At 25.8% G+C, this 16,370-nt stretch overlaps 1 protein-coding gene across 1 annotated transcript in view; it reads left to right on the top strand.

Moving 5' to 3' along the window:
- LOC129611584 (fibrillin-2) overlaps positions 1-16,370 on the top strand; it is a 105,814-nt gene that overhangs the window by 82,045 nt on the left and 7,399 nt on the right. The window contains exon 19 of the mRNA XM_055524792.1: positions 15,958-16,054. Coding sequence (XP_055380767.1) covers positions 15,958-16,054 — 97 coding nt within the window. The remainder of the gene's footprint in view (positions 1-15,957; positions 16,055-16,370) is intronic.

Genomic DNA, 16,370 nt, shown 5'->3' with positions numbered 1-16,370 from the left:
TTGAAAAATTATTCGTAAAACGTTTAAATAATTTAATAATTACCGAATCGTCTCAAAATTTCCAGGAATTTTTCTATAGTGCGACTCTGAGCTACATATACTGCATTACGGTATGAATGTATGTATAACGATGATGTATCTTAAGAATAGACCAAAAAACAAAAAAAAAAACATAAATGTATTTGCAACGTTTTTGTTCAATTTATATTTTCATGTTACCTTATACAATATGAAATTTATCTATATATAATTATATAAATAATAGGTACTAAAGTCAAGCAAAAATTATATAATCTATTGAGTGATAGAAAGATTATTACAACATATTATGTATATTTGAACACAATTCATGTATTCGATAGATCGTAATTTATAATATGGACACGGTATACTATATTTAAAACTATTATATTGGCACAATATCTATACATATATAAAATATGTGTTATGAGAATATTACTATGAGAAATGTGTAGTATAAAGAAAAACTTTTAAAAATTGCTACATAATTGAAATTATTTTATCACAATGTTAAAAATATATATGTACATATGTATGTTTGTCATATTTAGTAGCAGGAAGGTTATTTTCTTAAAAAAAATTTCTAAAATTTTCTGAATGAATTTCATTCATTTAATATGTTGCTATTTTCAATGCGATAAAGTTGAGACGACAAACTTATTTATGATGTTTTGATTGAATGATGTTCATAAATGAATTTACTTATGCTTTATTGAATGAAATTTTTATTTAATATTAAAAACATATTTTAATTTTTGTTTTACTATATACGAAGTGATTTATAAGAATCAAGTTCTTAGTTTATTAAATTTGCAGTATATTTGATATCTAAATTGTGGTTAATAATATTATATTCGAAAATAAATGTTGCATACTTTTAGGATAATCACAAAATTAAAAGAAGAAATTAATGAGTTGTTTACAGTTAGGACGTTTTCGTTTATGCACGCTGCACTGAAAGTTCTACATTAGAACTAAAATTTCTAAGTTGCAGCGTTAAACAGTATGCAAAAACTTTAGTTAAGTTTTTTTTGTTTACGCAGTCTATAAATTGTGAATATTCTAAATAATCAATCGTTCGAAAATAACAGAAATGACCTTTTTTATGAAATTGTATCCTAATACTGTTCGCCTTCCAATTCATTGCAAAATAAGGAAATTTTAACAAGATTTGAAAATTTAAAGAAAACTTACTTTAACATCCTTCAATATCAGAATTTGCCATTTTGAAATTAAAATTTTTTTTTGAATTTTAAATTAAAAAAGAAAAAAACATTGCATGAGGCAGTGACAAAATTTATACTAGAGGTTTGCGTTACATTTCTAACAAATTCTTTATTGTAGATTAAATTTCCGAACGCACTTGCAGCCAGTAATTTCCGCGCGATCTATATTTTTAGTGTGTGTAGCGTGAATTTTCGAACGTACTACAAATAAGAACTATTCTAGAACTGAAAAAACGGAAATCCCCTTACACGGTTTATTAGAAATATAAACTTTATATCTTTTAAAGAAATGAATTTCTGAATACCTAAATTTTTTGGTAAATTAAAGATGATAAAAGATAGAAACCCCAATAAGTCTTCTCAATTATTGTATTCGCTTGGAAGGAGGAGGGTGCAATAGATCTTTCAGATCGCAGTAGGACATCGCAAAATAATGTGTCAGTACACCAGTGACCAATCTTCAAATATTTAATTTTCTTTCGCACAATTTCTTTTTTATTAATACAATCTTTTAAAATTTTTGAATTTTAAACAAAATTCTTAATTTTATAACAAAAAATTTGATGTGATCAGCGCATAACCGAATGTCATCTCTATTGCCTAGTTTAGTGAAAATGCTACAGAAGATCGGTTCAGCCGAACTTGAGATATACCGATTGGCAGACCGACATCTCTCTGCAAATTTAAATTAAATGTATTTACGCTTCCTTACTATGGAGAAGTGCATTCCCACCGAAAATTCGACATCCGAAATTTGGTGTCATCACATAACTTCCCTTATTGCTGTCGGTAAAAATATAGAAATTTTTTTTAATGCTACAGGTTTTAAAAATTGGCCCAATTTCATTGAAATTAAGAAAAATAAATTTTTTTTTTTTATTTTAAATATTGCAACAATTATATTATTAACTATAATTATACATAAAATAAAGTACTTACACTATTATTATATAAATAACTATACACATTTACTCTTATTATTATAGAGTAGTTAATTTTCACAATTAAATAACTTTATTTAACCAAAAAATGGTTGTGTATTTTGAAAGGCACAAATACTTGTATGTATGTGTACTTGTACCAACTGGGTATGTAAGAAAATTTTGTAAATACACAATATTCAAAAATATATTATACATACATAAAAATTGTTATATGAACTCGAAAATTTTATTTTATAAACGAGAAAAAATAGAGTTAACCTTATCAACTCTGTGATATCCGTACGAATTTTCCAATGTGCGAATAAATATGCCATAACTGACTATGGGACAGACTATGACTTTAAGTTGCCGTATTACCATATTATTTTTGCAAAATTTCAGTACAGTGTTTTTCAAAAAACTGTGTGTGCCAAACTACTATTGAAGTTGTACGGCAGCTGCCAGAAGGAATCAAGCAAATTCAACGACTTCTATCAAACACATTGGCCCTACTAATATATTCGTTTGTGTGAAATTTCAATACCATAGCTTTTATAGTTTCTGAGATATAGCCAAATAAATTTTGAAGTTATATGACAGCTACCCGAACCGGTACCCCGATCAGGTCCAATTTAAATAGGATTCTGGCACTTACTACAATAAATCATTTTTGAAAATTTGGTGAACTTAGCTCTAGTTTTTGAGTTATCGTTCGGACGGACGAACGGACGGACAGACAAAGCTAAATCAACTCAGAATTCAACACTGATCAAAAACATACCGTTGAGTCTCTATCTCAAAACGTTATTTTTTAGCGTTACAAACGGTAAGGCAAATTTATTATACTCTTCGAACATACGTTCGTACGGGTAGAGATGTAAATGTTATATGCAAAATAGTTTTATGTTAGAAACTTTACAAGTAAAAGTTCGCTATAATACTTACCTATTTATATATTTATTCCTAAATTATGTGAAATGACTGTAAAAGATTTTTGCAGCACAATTATTTATACATATATGTATATATATATATAGGTGCTGTTCTGTACAAGAATAATAATATTAGTATAAAATAACAATACAAAGGATGTTATTATTACTTGAAACAGGATGCATTGTTGAAACTTTTGCTTTTTTTTTCGGTTTTATAAACTTAAGTACTTCTAAGTTTAAGTAAATTCTATATACATGTATGCATGCATATGCAATCGAATCCCGGAGAGTAAAAATATTTAAAATTTCTATATTAAATTTTTCAAGTTCATAGATTTTGTAGTTAAGTATGTTAAAGCTTTTCGCATTTAAGGCCTCATTAAAAATTTATAAAATAAATGCGAGAACAAAACTGTAATGATTATCTGAATTGCAAACTTTTTGACCAACTTTTAATATATTCATGCAATTAAAATCACACATTATTACATCGAATTTATTTGTAAATTCTGATTGTGCAGATTAGTATAATTATATAGGGAGTTTATTTAGTTCTAGAATAGTTCTAGCTTGTAGTACGATCCAAAAATTCATGCTACATACACTAAAAATACTGTACGGAAATACGGAAATTACTGGCTGTAATAAAGTGAGCTCGGAAATTCAATTTGCAATAAAAAAAAGTGTTAGAAATGTAGTGCAGACTTCTAGTTTAAAATTTGTCGCTAAAAATTTTAAATTTCAGAATGGCATATTCAGATATTGAAGCGTTATTAAAGTAAGTTTTCTTAAAGTCTTCAAATCTAAGTTAAAATTTCCTTATTTTGCCGCAAATTGGGAGGCGAAAAGTATTTGGGATACAATTTCATAAACAATGTCATTTCTGTTATTTTCGAAAAATTGATTATTTAAAAGTTTCAGAACATGTAAACTACGTAAACAAAAAAAAACTTTGCAAGTTTTTGCATTCTGTTTAACGCAGCGACTTATAGAAATTTTAGTTTAAATGTAGAACTTTCAGCGCAGCACCCATAAATCTCTAATTTTGACAACAATCTTATCGGAATTGAAAATGTGATAAAGATTCACTTGAAATTAAATTTCCCATAAAATAAAATGAAATTGCAAATATGCATTAAAAAAAAAAATATAGCGTAATGAAAGCCGGGCCCTATACTTAAAATTAAGTTTCTCCACATACAATTTTTTCAAAGCTCTATATTGCATTAGATTTAAAGAATATTTTTCTATATTTTATGGTACAATTTATTTATGTAAAATTTTCTTCTTTTTCTAAATTCAAAAATATTTTCTTCCAGTTTGGGTTGTAGTTCCAGTTTTCTTCTTATTGGGTTGTAAAAAACATATAGTTTGTATATATTGTCCTTTTTTTTTTGTATTAGATTATTTGTTTTATACACTCGAGATATACAAATGACGAAAACATGAACTTTCATAGTCAATATACCCAAAAAATTTTTATTACAACAAAAAATCTAAAAAAATAACTAAAATTTTATTTTGATAATTTTAAGTAAAACTAAATAAATTTCAATCTGAAAAAATTATTGTCGGTTTTCTTTTAAAATGAAACCATGGAACTCTAAATTTTTATTGGGAAAATTTTATTTTTCTGTAGTAAATATAAAAATCTTAATAAATTAAATTAATTATGATGCTTTTATTGTTTTCAAACCAGTAGTAATTTAAGAATTTATTACTAATTTTATTTTACAATAAAAGGGTTATTAAAAAACGTGGCATTTGATTTAAATACACCATTTTGTTGATAGCGAATTTGTCATAATTATTATTTTATTATAATTTTCCGGTTTAGAACTTTGCTATCTGCTATATTAGAGCATGGAACCGACCATGTTTACAATTCGGTTTGTGTCACAGGAAGACTATCAAAATTTGATTTTAAATCAACAAAATATTGTTGACCATTTTGTTAAGCGAAACGGTGAAGTTGACTTATTACTTAGTGGAAATGCATGAAATATTTAGAATTTTCGCTTCCTCTTAACTAATTTTGGAGTTTCTTTTATCTGAAGTAAAAAGTTCTGTTTCCCAAATCCCGATAACATGAATTGTTTTTTTATAGAAATGCATTATTTCTGACTTTTTTTCAAGTATTTAATTATATTGAAAGCTAATTCACTGTTTTATTAATTTAATCGTAAGACAACTAAACCAGTTGAAAATAAAGCAGTCACTTTTTAATATTGTCATATCTTTTAAAGAGTTTAGATTTGCAGGTATTCTACGTTAGGTTTAGTTCTCACAGTTCTGACTAAATATTATTTCTTTTTTAATAGTCTTATATATATATATATTTTCCAAACTTCCGATTCTTTGAGTTCTGACCTTCCTATATGTCACGTTTAATGTATTGAGAACTCCGACTAACTATTATAAAATTACATTTTATAATATTAAAAAAATTTGTAGGGTTCTGATCTTTACTGAAGAAAAATTCCCTTTTTCGTATTATATGAATTTTTATTTGTCCAATACACTTGCCAGTACATTATTTTCTATTTGGTATTAATATAGATATATATGATCGGTGCTATAAAACCCTTTAGAATTTATTTTATAAACTCATCAATTTTCCCTCTAAAAATTTGCAGATATTTGCCAAAAATCAATATTATTGCATTTAATCTTAAATTTTTGTATAATAAAATACTTATTTATTAAAGTATTTTAAAATTATTTTTTTTTTAAAGTAGGGTTAATACCATAGAATGCCTCACATATAGTCTTTACGGGTTGACTCTATCTTTTTTTTTTGTTATTTTTTTTTTTCTTTTAATTTGGTTACCCAGTTTTTCATGTATTTTCAATTTTATGTGGAATTTTATTAGGTAAGTTGTAGTTACATACGTTATACACATTTACATACATAATATACTAGTTTGTCTAAATAACAATGTAATAAAAATCAGGTACCTATTTCTATATTTATACACTAAATTTATATATGAATTGTAGAGAATGTTCTATACACAATGATAATATTCGTACATTTAGCAAATTTATATGTAATATACAGGGTGATTCAGTAATTGGTTATAAATTTTTATAAATCATGTATTGTTTGGAGTTATTGTTAAAGTTCGCCGACTAGATACAGAGGCATTTTAACAATATTAAAATATATGAAATTTTTATTATATATTCTTGTAATTTCCATTCTAAAGCAATAAAGGCTAATTTTAAGTTTGATGGCTTTCAAGACTTCAAAAACTTTTTGTTGTAGAGACAGTAGAAACTTGGCCTGTCGATGCTTTTAGTTAAAGAAGTTTTTAAAAAGAGGTATCAGAAAAATTACCATAAGGATAACTGGCTTGTGGCAGCCAAGCGTTCACAGCGACGTTGCTTTTTGATCTTTCCTATTATTGTGAAGCAAAATTGAACCAATTGTTCACGTATATTCAAGGAAACGTGCATAATTTTAAAATTTCGAGGAGTACGTGCAAAATTTTTAAAACAATTTTCAAAAAATTTTTTAATTTTTTTGGCAAGGTAAGGGGTTCGTGCAAAATTTCCCAAAAAAATTTTCAAAAAATTCGACTATTGTGAAACAGATTAGTTTTACCCTACTGATATATTATTGTGACAGCATTTCTGTGTAGTACGAAAGGAATCGTAGATACAGATCAATGGCACAATACTTGTTCGTGATAGAAATGGTATGATACTACGTCTGTTGTTTGAAGTTTCTGTTAAAATGAAAGTTATAAATATTCCTTTAAATATTCGTAAAATGTCTGTACCCTGAAAATGAATAAAAACGATGGTATATTATTAAAATATAATATCATACTTATTACTGAATCACCCTATATTTACAATTTATATACATACATTTACATTATATATGGTGTACAATTAAAAACGAAAAAAAAAACTACTAAGAGAGCAACCAATTTTCTAAGTTAAATTAAGAAATAATTATAACCATTTTTATATAACCAACATTTTTAACATTTTGTAAAACAAAATAAGAACAAAAAAAAGTGAAAAAGAAAAAAAAAAAACAAATAAAATAGTTTTTTAGTTGGTTTTAATTTTTTTTTTTTTGTTTAGAAACTTAATTTATACTGCAAATTTACAGAACATGAAAAATATATAATTAGTTTGTGAGTGTGTATATTTTGTTGACATGGTTTCTATTTTTAGAAGAAGAACTACTTTTTTTCAATCTCTAGGTATATAAGAATTTTCTAAAAATTTTTATTAGAATAGGTACTCGTTTTTTTTATCTTAAAATATTTAAATTATGTGCTGTACGGTATACGTGTGCTGTGTGTGTGTATGCGAATGTACGGTGTGGTGCGGTGGCGTATTGGCTTAAGTAATGATAAGATTTACAATAAAAATAAAAATGTTTTTTTTGTTTTTTGTTTTGGGATAAACCTAATAAAAATTGCCTAGAATTTCATTTAAATCCTTATAATAGGACGGATGAAGAATTGAAAATAAAAGAAGAAAAATAAAATATTGTGGTGGAATTTTTTTTTTCCGGTGATTTTATAGGTTGTTTTTCAAATTATTTTTCTTTTAGTTAAAAATGTTATTTTTCAACTGGTTTTTTTTTTCTTTTTTTTCCTAATTACATATTACATACTTATGTTGTATGTATATTACTTTAAATTATTTAGGTTACGTATATAAATTAAACTATAATAATAATTGTAATTTTTATTTATTAAGATCTTAACCTTCATACAGTTTTTTTTTTTTTTTTTCGAAATCTTATTCTTGTATGTTTTGTATAATTTTAAAATTAAGAAATAAATATATATATATATATATATATGGGTATATTTTATTTTAAAATGAGGTTCAGAATAATGATTTGATTTTATTATACATATATGAAAAAATAAAATGAGAACAAAATTTATTTGGAGTTGATTTTACTTACATATTCTGGGATATTTGCATTTGCATTAAATATTTACAATAGAACAATGAATTTCTTAAAATAATATGGAATTTAACTGATATACCTTTATACAATTGAAATTTAATCAGTGTTCAGTGGATCTATTACATCAGAGCCCAGTGATTACCTAATTAAACATTAATAAAACAAATTCATAAATTTCTTTTGATCTAAAGAAAATTAATTTAATGAAAATTGGATCTGTACACGTTCGCAAATTTTGCTTAATGTAAAAAGTAAAAGGTTGTCCAATTCTAATCAAATAAAATCCGTATGTGAACAATTTGTGTGATGTGATGAACGCTAACTTATAACAAAAATTGAATAATTTAAAAATTGAATAAAATTGTAATAAATTTTCTTCATCTTCTATGGCTTAATGTGACTCAGATTGTTTAAAATTTAAAATGTGTTTTAATTGTTCAAATTGAAAGGACTGCTTACTCAATATAAAATACGTGGGGCTGAATTTCTATGAAAATTCGCTTATTAAATGCAGTGTAGAAGAATTTTCAAAATTATTTTCTGTACAGTATTACAAAAGTATTCGAAAATTTGTATTTACTTTAGATATTTTGCCAGTACTTAGGGTATAAAACGTGCTTAAAATACTTATTAAATAAGTAGTGTTAGATTCCTTAATTTATTTCAAGAGGATTTGTAGAAAATTGCAAAATATATGCGGTCAGAAATTTAGTTGATCTTTTTAGATTAAAATAAACCCAAATTGAATTTAAATATGCCTTCGAGGTTTTTACGATAATTTTAAAGTAATTTTAAATATATTTTATTATATTTTTTTAAGAATAAATTAAAAACATTTAAACTTTTGTCCTGTCGCTTGGTATCTGTATCTAATCTCGCTCATGTTCTAACATCACAAAATTCTATTTTAAGTAAATTAGATTTTTAAAGGATATTGACGGCTGAACCCATATAACAGATTTTTAGCGTTAATTGAATATATGTACAAACCGCTGGAAATTCGAAAATCGATTTGAAACTAATGTGATGAAACCAGTTTTAAAAATAATGTTTTCCATGACATATCCCATTTTTGAGTCTAAAATCTGTGGTATTTACTTTATATTTCAACTAAATGGTATTGGGTCGCTTTATATTTTAAAATTTCGTAGCTATTTTAAGTAATTTTCAAATTAGATATAATAATTTTTTCTCGAAATGATAATAGCCTTATATAGTACTGCCAACTAAATATACATATAGACCTCAAGGTAGATGAAAAAAAAAACAATAAACTCAATTAATTTTCCTGGAATTTCGCGAAAAAAATACGTTGTGGTTGTACTAACATTAAAATTAGTTAAAAAAGTAAATTTCTAATTGTGATGTTAAAAATTACTTAGAAAATTTATTAACATCTTTGTCCAGCATGTTTAAGAACAATTCTAGATCTCTTAAATAAACACTTTATTTATTACTCTAAGAAAATTTGTTGTTATTTTATAGTTTTGATAAGAAAAACTCAACAATGAAATAGAATGCGCTGTGCTTATTTTATTCAAAAAAAAATTCAAAAAGACTTAAAATATTTCAAACAAGGAAAGAAAGGGAAATGATAAGGATATCAATTTCGTACTTACTTATTGTCATCTGTTAAAAATTTTCTTCAGATTTACTAGTTTGTCTTTGGATATTCACTTATTATGTACATATAAGTGTAATATAAGTTTCTGTGGATATCTTAAAATTTAATTACACTTTAGAATGTGACATTTTAATGACATTTTACAATATTTACGGAATTCTACATTAAAACCGTCTCGCTTCATAATGATTTAGTTGAAAAATAAATTATCTTTTCTGTAAATTTTTTTTTCAATTTTAATTATTTGTGTATACGCCGTCTTCAGTACATTGTAAAATTTAAGCAGGATTTTTTGAACTTTTGATTGAGAAATTTTTGATTATCTAGCTCTTATATAATGATTTCGGCATTAGAAACAAATAGAAGTAAATACCTTGCATGTACTCGTATATACCTTCTTTCCATTCATTTTTATCGAACATAATAAATATACAATATGCACAATAATAATGAAATTATTTTAAATTCAAATATTGTAAGAAATTTTCTTGAAGAATAATATTATTCATTCATTCATTCATTTATCAACATAACTTAAAAATAGCTATGTAAATTAAATAAACTAAAAATTTTACAAAAAATGAACATTTATATTAAATTTAAATAATTATTATGGAAAAAGAAAATCGTATTTTAAAGAATTCAAAAAATAAAAAGGTCGATAATTTATAAGAATAATTTATCGTTGGTGAGTTTAAACTAGCATATTGTATAACATTGTAAGTTAAAGAGAAATTAAAAAGGATATCCTGATTTTAGAATATTTCACTTAGATATATATATATATATATATATGCAATGAATCAGTGAACAATGTTACATAGAAAAAAGGGTTGCCGAATTGAGTATTTGCAGAATTAAAATTGAGAGTATTGTAATTGTGTTCTAATTTACAAATTTAAACTGAATATTCAAATGAAGAATCTTGCTTATTTAAATTTCACATAACTTTTTACATCTAGTTGAGTTCATGTTACCAGATCTTAAAACTTAATTCTAGAGTTTTGTCTAGAAGTATTCTGTCTAGTGCTATTTTAAAGTAGAAAATTAAAAAGCTGAAGAAAACAGCTCTACTTTTAAAAACAATTGACACCACTGCATAAATGACAAATATTAGTTTACATTGATAGCTCCATCTTCATTTTTAGCACTTCTTCAAAAAATTTTTGAAAAAAAAGTGCTTATTAGTTTCACTCTGTCCATAACCATAAGCATTTTTGAAATTTTGCAAACGCATAAAGGCAGCGACTTACTTTTCCTAGTGCGGTATACTGTAGTTAAACTTTAGAAAAACAAATTGGCCGTTCAAATTTACCGTTATCTAAAGTCCTTTGTTTCCAAATTTTTGATGTCGTTTTTCTTCCAAACCCCAGCCAGCAGAGACTTGAAATTTTAGGAGCTTTTAGACATTATCAAATAGTTCATTTCGTAATTAAGTTATCGCCTCTTGAAATTTGTAAAATTTGAATTTTTGACACCTTATATTTCCGAAACCGCAAGCTTTTTCAAATTTCTATAAACGCAAAAAGTAAACGGTAAATTCCATGAAATTAAAAAATATAATCATTTTTCTTAACTCACACAAGTAAACCTTAAAATCGAGCATTATGTTAACCCCACTTTATATTAATTTTTGCTTTATTTCAAAGACTGCATGTATGCATCATCCTAAATATATGCAACCCTAGAAATAGTTTGGTATATGAATGAAAATATTTTTAATAGTGTGATAGGTATACGCAGACTGTATTTAAAAACAGAATTTTCACTTGTTGAAGGGAAAAGTGCTACAATACAAACCATTGGTTTGACCCAACTTTATATATTAATAAATTTATTATTTATTACATTTATATAATATTAAATTTTTAGGTTATGTCAATTGTTGATTATTGACAGTATAAATTTTCATACTGATCATAATGAAGTAGATTTTTGAAGTGTTGTCACAAAAACGGACTGCAGTTTCCGATCTAAGTAAGAACTGTCAACATAAACTCAATCTCTTTCTAATATTTCAACGATCAATATACAATCATAATGGCAATTTTTTTCATTATCTCAAAATTGTTTAATGCCGATATATTTTAAACCCAAAACGTTGTGACAGTAATTTTCTAAAAATTGTAGCAACTGTGAGAATAAAAAAATAACAATATCGAGTCAGAAGCTTAAGGTGGTTTGATGTCTAAATGTTTAAATTAATTAATTAATTATTTAAAAGATAATTACAAACAATGATTACATTATAATCATTTATAATCAATACAGATTTAATATCTATATTAATTAAATTTAATTGTCTGGACGAATAATTTTATTGTCTGGACGATAATAAATCTCAATATTGAAATTATTTTTGAAATTACTTTAAAAGTTTATTACTTGAAACTATTATCTAATTCCATTATTTATAAATGACTACCGGCAACCCTAATAGAGTAAAATATAAATTTAATCATATGAATGAGAAAATAAGTATAGTAGATATACGAATATGGTTTTTTTTTTCTAAAGAAGAGAAATAAATTCATTAGAATGCAAATCCCATGGCCTCCTCTCCCCAACCTCCGCTCTCAAAAACTGTGCATATTTGTTATCTTTGCAAAAACTACCAAGTTATTTCTTTATCAAAATTGGTGTCCCTGTTTTTTTTTTTTCAAACTAGAAGAATAAAATAAGTAAAAATTGTAATTTTCCATTTCGTTATTAAATTACATTAGATCCATTCATCATAGAATAATAGCATGACCTAAATTTGTTATATAAAAAATTTGTGTATTTAGAAAATTTCAATTTTTTTATAAATATATAGAATTTCTGCTTAAAATATTTTAATTTTCGGTGAAAGTTTAATATAGATATTGTAATTTTGGAAAAAATTTTTGCTCCAGAACGTGTAAATAATGTGTACGTCGTAACCATGGAGGAATTGCTAATAAAATCATTAATAAATAAAACTTTTTCACTCAAATTTTTAAAATGAATTTTACTCGAAAGTGATATTTTGTATGATTACCGCCTTTTGGTCAGAAGTAGGACGTCTTTTGTAAATCGCAGTTCGATATTAATTTCTAATAGAAGTGAGAATGCGATGGTTAATATTTTGCACGAACTGAAAAAACTTAAAATAAATTCAATTGAAGAGCAATAGACATACATAGGTACCTGTTTTAATTTGGACAACCAAAATTTTTGTAAATAGGGAAATCAATGTACTTATTTAGAAATTGGAAATTCATAAGATTCTATGAGAAAAATTAAAAATTGGAAGTTTGTATATACACAAATCATTTGAAAAAATTTCATTCATTCGCATATGCCGGATTCTCATTTCAGTTTTAAAAGACAATTTAACATGATAAAATGAGAGAAAAACAAATAATGAACAAATATTTTCCATAATCTTTGCATGCCTTTTTCAATATAAAGTTCATATAATCTTGAAAATAAATTTAGACGCCAGGCTTAGATATTATTAATCACGGATTACTTTCTGGTATCTTATTTTCGGATATTTTCAAAAAAATTTAAAAAGCATGTCTATAAATTTTACTCTGTCTCCTCGCCTCTACTTGCGAAATTTCTAAATCACTCAAGATAGCAAACTGAAATACCTTAAATATAGACCTAAAAACTTAATTTTTCAAAAACAATTTTTTTTGGACATACAGAAACCAATTTTTTCTAGTTAAAGCTCTTCAAAGTCATCATATAATTGGAAGTTTTTAATAAATAACTGCGTCCAAACTGAAGCCCTTTATGTTTGCATTTTGGTATTTGAATTAAACTTGAATTCAAAAGTTCTCGAATTGATCCATCAAATTTAGCATTGTCTCAAACTAGATAGTAACTAGGTATTTTTTGAACTAAATAATTTCTCTCGTACACGGCTGTTTAGATTAGTGCTCAATTTCTGCAGTACATATAGATATAAATCAATATTTTTTTGGTTTATTATAGACCAAATTTTCTTACCAACGCGCTCGAGCTATCTCTTCAAACATTGCAGAATGTCAATTTTCGTACCCTTTAAATTAGAATTCTTGTTTTCTTCAATTCAAAAATTCATTCTTTTTCTAGTTAAATTTCCAAAGCAAACTTCGCACGTAACATAGTAAAATGAGATCCTGCATGAAAAGATGAAAGTTGTTACAACGCACCAAAATATTTTATAGTGTAATACTATAGTTTTTTAGTCGGACTTCTTTAATATCGAAATTGAAAATAAATGTGTTGTTCTTTATCAGGATAATTTTTTTTTGCTCCATAATTCCTAGGATAAAAAAAGTTCAATTTACTTTCATCGACTTTTTTTGTTCGAAAAAAAAAAATTCGGTTTTATTAATTTTCTAATATCTTTTTTTTTGTTCATTTCTTTGTGAAATTGCACATGATAAAAAATAAAATGACGAAAAAGTTTGACTTAATAAATGACATTCTCAACGAAAAAATGGTACAATAATATTAATAGGAAAAAATGATGAACCAAAAAAAAAAAACATTTCAAATATAAGGGAAACTGCGAGGATACCAAAAGTTTCATCAATGAAAACTTTTGGTATCCTCGCAGTTTCAATGTTTTTTTTTTGAAATTTTCATTTAGGAAAGGTTTTTATCATGGGTTTTGGTAGATTTGTTGCTATGCAACGAGTCGAATTGGATGACTTGTTATTTGTCTTTTGATTTATTGCTTAATTGTTTAGGGGGCATTTTGATAAATTATAATAGAATGTTAATATGCGCTATTAAAAACTCGTAATTTCAATAATTGAAAACATTACGATGGAAAGAAATCCACAATGGTGGGACTTTTAATTTACTTTAGTTTCTCAGCTTATCTCATGTCGTATCAAATTAAAGTGAAGTTTTAAAGAATGATTAAAGCTCAACAAAAAGTGTCTTTATTTATTACACTTCCACATCAGCTATCATTTCTCTACGAATTCTACATATTATTTGACATCCGGTTACGTTTTCCTTACCTGTTAAGCAATTCAACATAGCTTCATTCCGTACTATAACAGAACACAAGGTGATCGTTCCGACGGCCATTGAATTTATTATTCAATATATTTATTGTATCTTGTCCTAAATATCTTCTTTTAATACGTCTTGAAACACTAATTGACTTTTTTTTTCTTTGTAGAGAATGAGTTGTATGAGTTAAATAAGAATGAATCAAAATTGTGAATACATAATTTTACGAAATTAGACTAAAATAAGAAAAAATTATAACTACAATAAAAATTTCAGTCGCTGTTCATAACTGCAAGCTACGCAGCTTAGCCAAGTAGACGATTTTAGATTGAACTTTCATTAAATCTGGATCTTCACTTAACTAAAAAGCTAGAGAAAGTTTATTTTTTGTATTATAATTTTATATTATAATGTATAGCTTTTTTTATAGTCTTAGATTTCACTTTTAGATTCTATATAGTAGATTTGTATAATCGTGGTAACACTGCACCGCGACCGCATAAAAAGATCTCTTGTGTCCCTTCTCTCCCACTTGAGTGCGGGACATGCTGAACAACACACACTCGAGACCCATCCTCCTTAAGAGCTCGAGCGACTTATGAGGCCTAAAATGTCGCAACTACGCTGCCGTGAGAACAAGATTCCCTGTATTTCCCTTTTCCTACGAGAGACAGCATCACACTCTCGCAGAAGATATCCTGAGGTCTCCTTACAAAATTTTCAAGTGAACCCACTTTCTAGGTTCAGCCTACTGAGGTGACCCCAAAGCCTGTAGTGGCCCAATAATGTACCGTTGAAGACTTTTACCTCATTCTTGTCCAACTTTGTAATCTTCTTAAATCGCTTCTGATCATAATCTCCTAAAAAATCCTTGGCCTGTCGGAGCCCCGGAAGACTTCTCCATTTTTTAACATCTAGTTCTAATAGCATATGCATTAGCTTTTATACAAAATGGTGCCGTTACCGTTATTACATTATTATACGGTTTTATTTTTATTTTGTATTTTGTCCCAGATTTTCCAACTCAATTGTCCTAATTCCTATAAGAAAAACTATACTTATTAAGTTCTAAAATAGTTTTTATAGTTTTATACATATAACAAAAAAAAAAAACTCGTTCTGATTTAATTATTCATTGACAAATATTACAATTATTGTGTATAAAATTTTTTTAGCAATTAAGTATATTTTTTTTTTTGAATTCTAATTTTTTACCATAATTTATCATAAATTTTATTTTTTTTTCCTTTAATATTCATTATCCTTTTTATTTTTTTTTTAACTCTCCCATTTAATTGTGCAGGTTCAAGTTCCAGCTAATTGTTATGTAAAGAATATTCGTACAAATCCTTTAAGACAACAACAGCAAAATAGAAGGCGTCATCAACGTCATTATTTTAGTAAGTATATTAATAGTATTTTATGTATATATGTATATATATATTAAAAAAAAACAAATATAGGGAAAATTTTTTAATAGCAAAAAAATTTTCCTCTAAAGTTTACAATATTTTAATTATTCTATAAAGAAAAAAAAAATAGTTTATTATTTTTTAAAAGTACAGTTAATTATAATAAAAAAATAATAGTAATAATAGTAGTAAAAAAGTACTGAATGGGAGAGCGAGAGAGAGGGAATAAAATATGAAGAATAAAAAAGAGAAACATGTTATGTATAAAATTTCCTCTTTTACTATTTTTTTTTTTGTTTCTAAG

The sequence above is a fragment of the Condylostylus longicornis genome, unplaced genomic scaffold (genome assembly GCF_029603195.1).
Source record: "Condylostylus longicornis isolate FDR11 unplaced genomic scaffold, ASM2960319v2 ptg000053l, whole genome shotgun sequence".
Classification (NCBI taxonomy): Eukaryota; Metazoa; Arthropoda; class Insecta; order Diptera; family Dolichopodidae; genus Condylostylus; species Condylostylus longicornis.
This window is presented reverse-complemented; position numbering and strand designations above follow the sequence as displayed.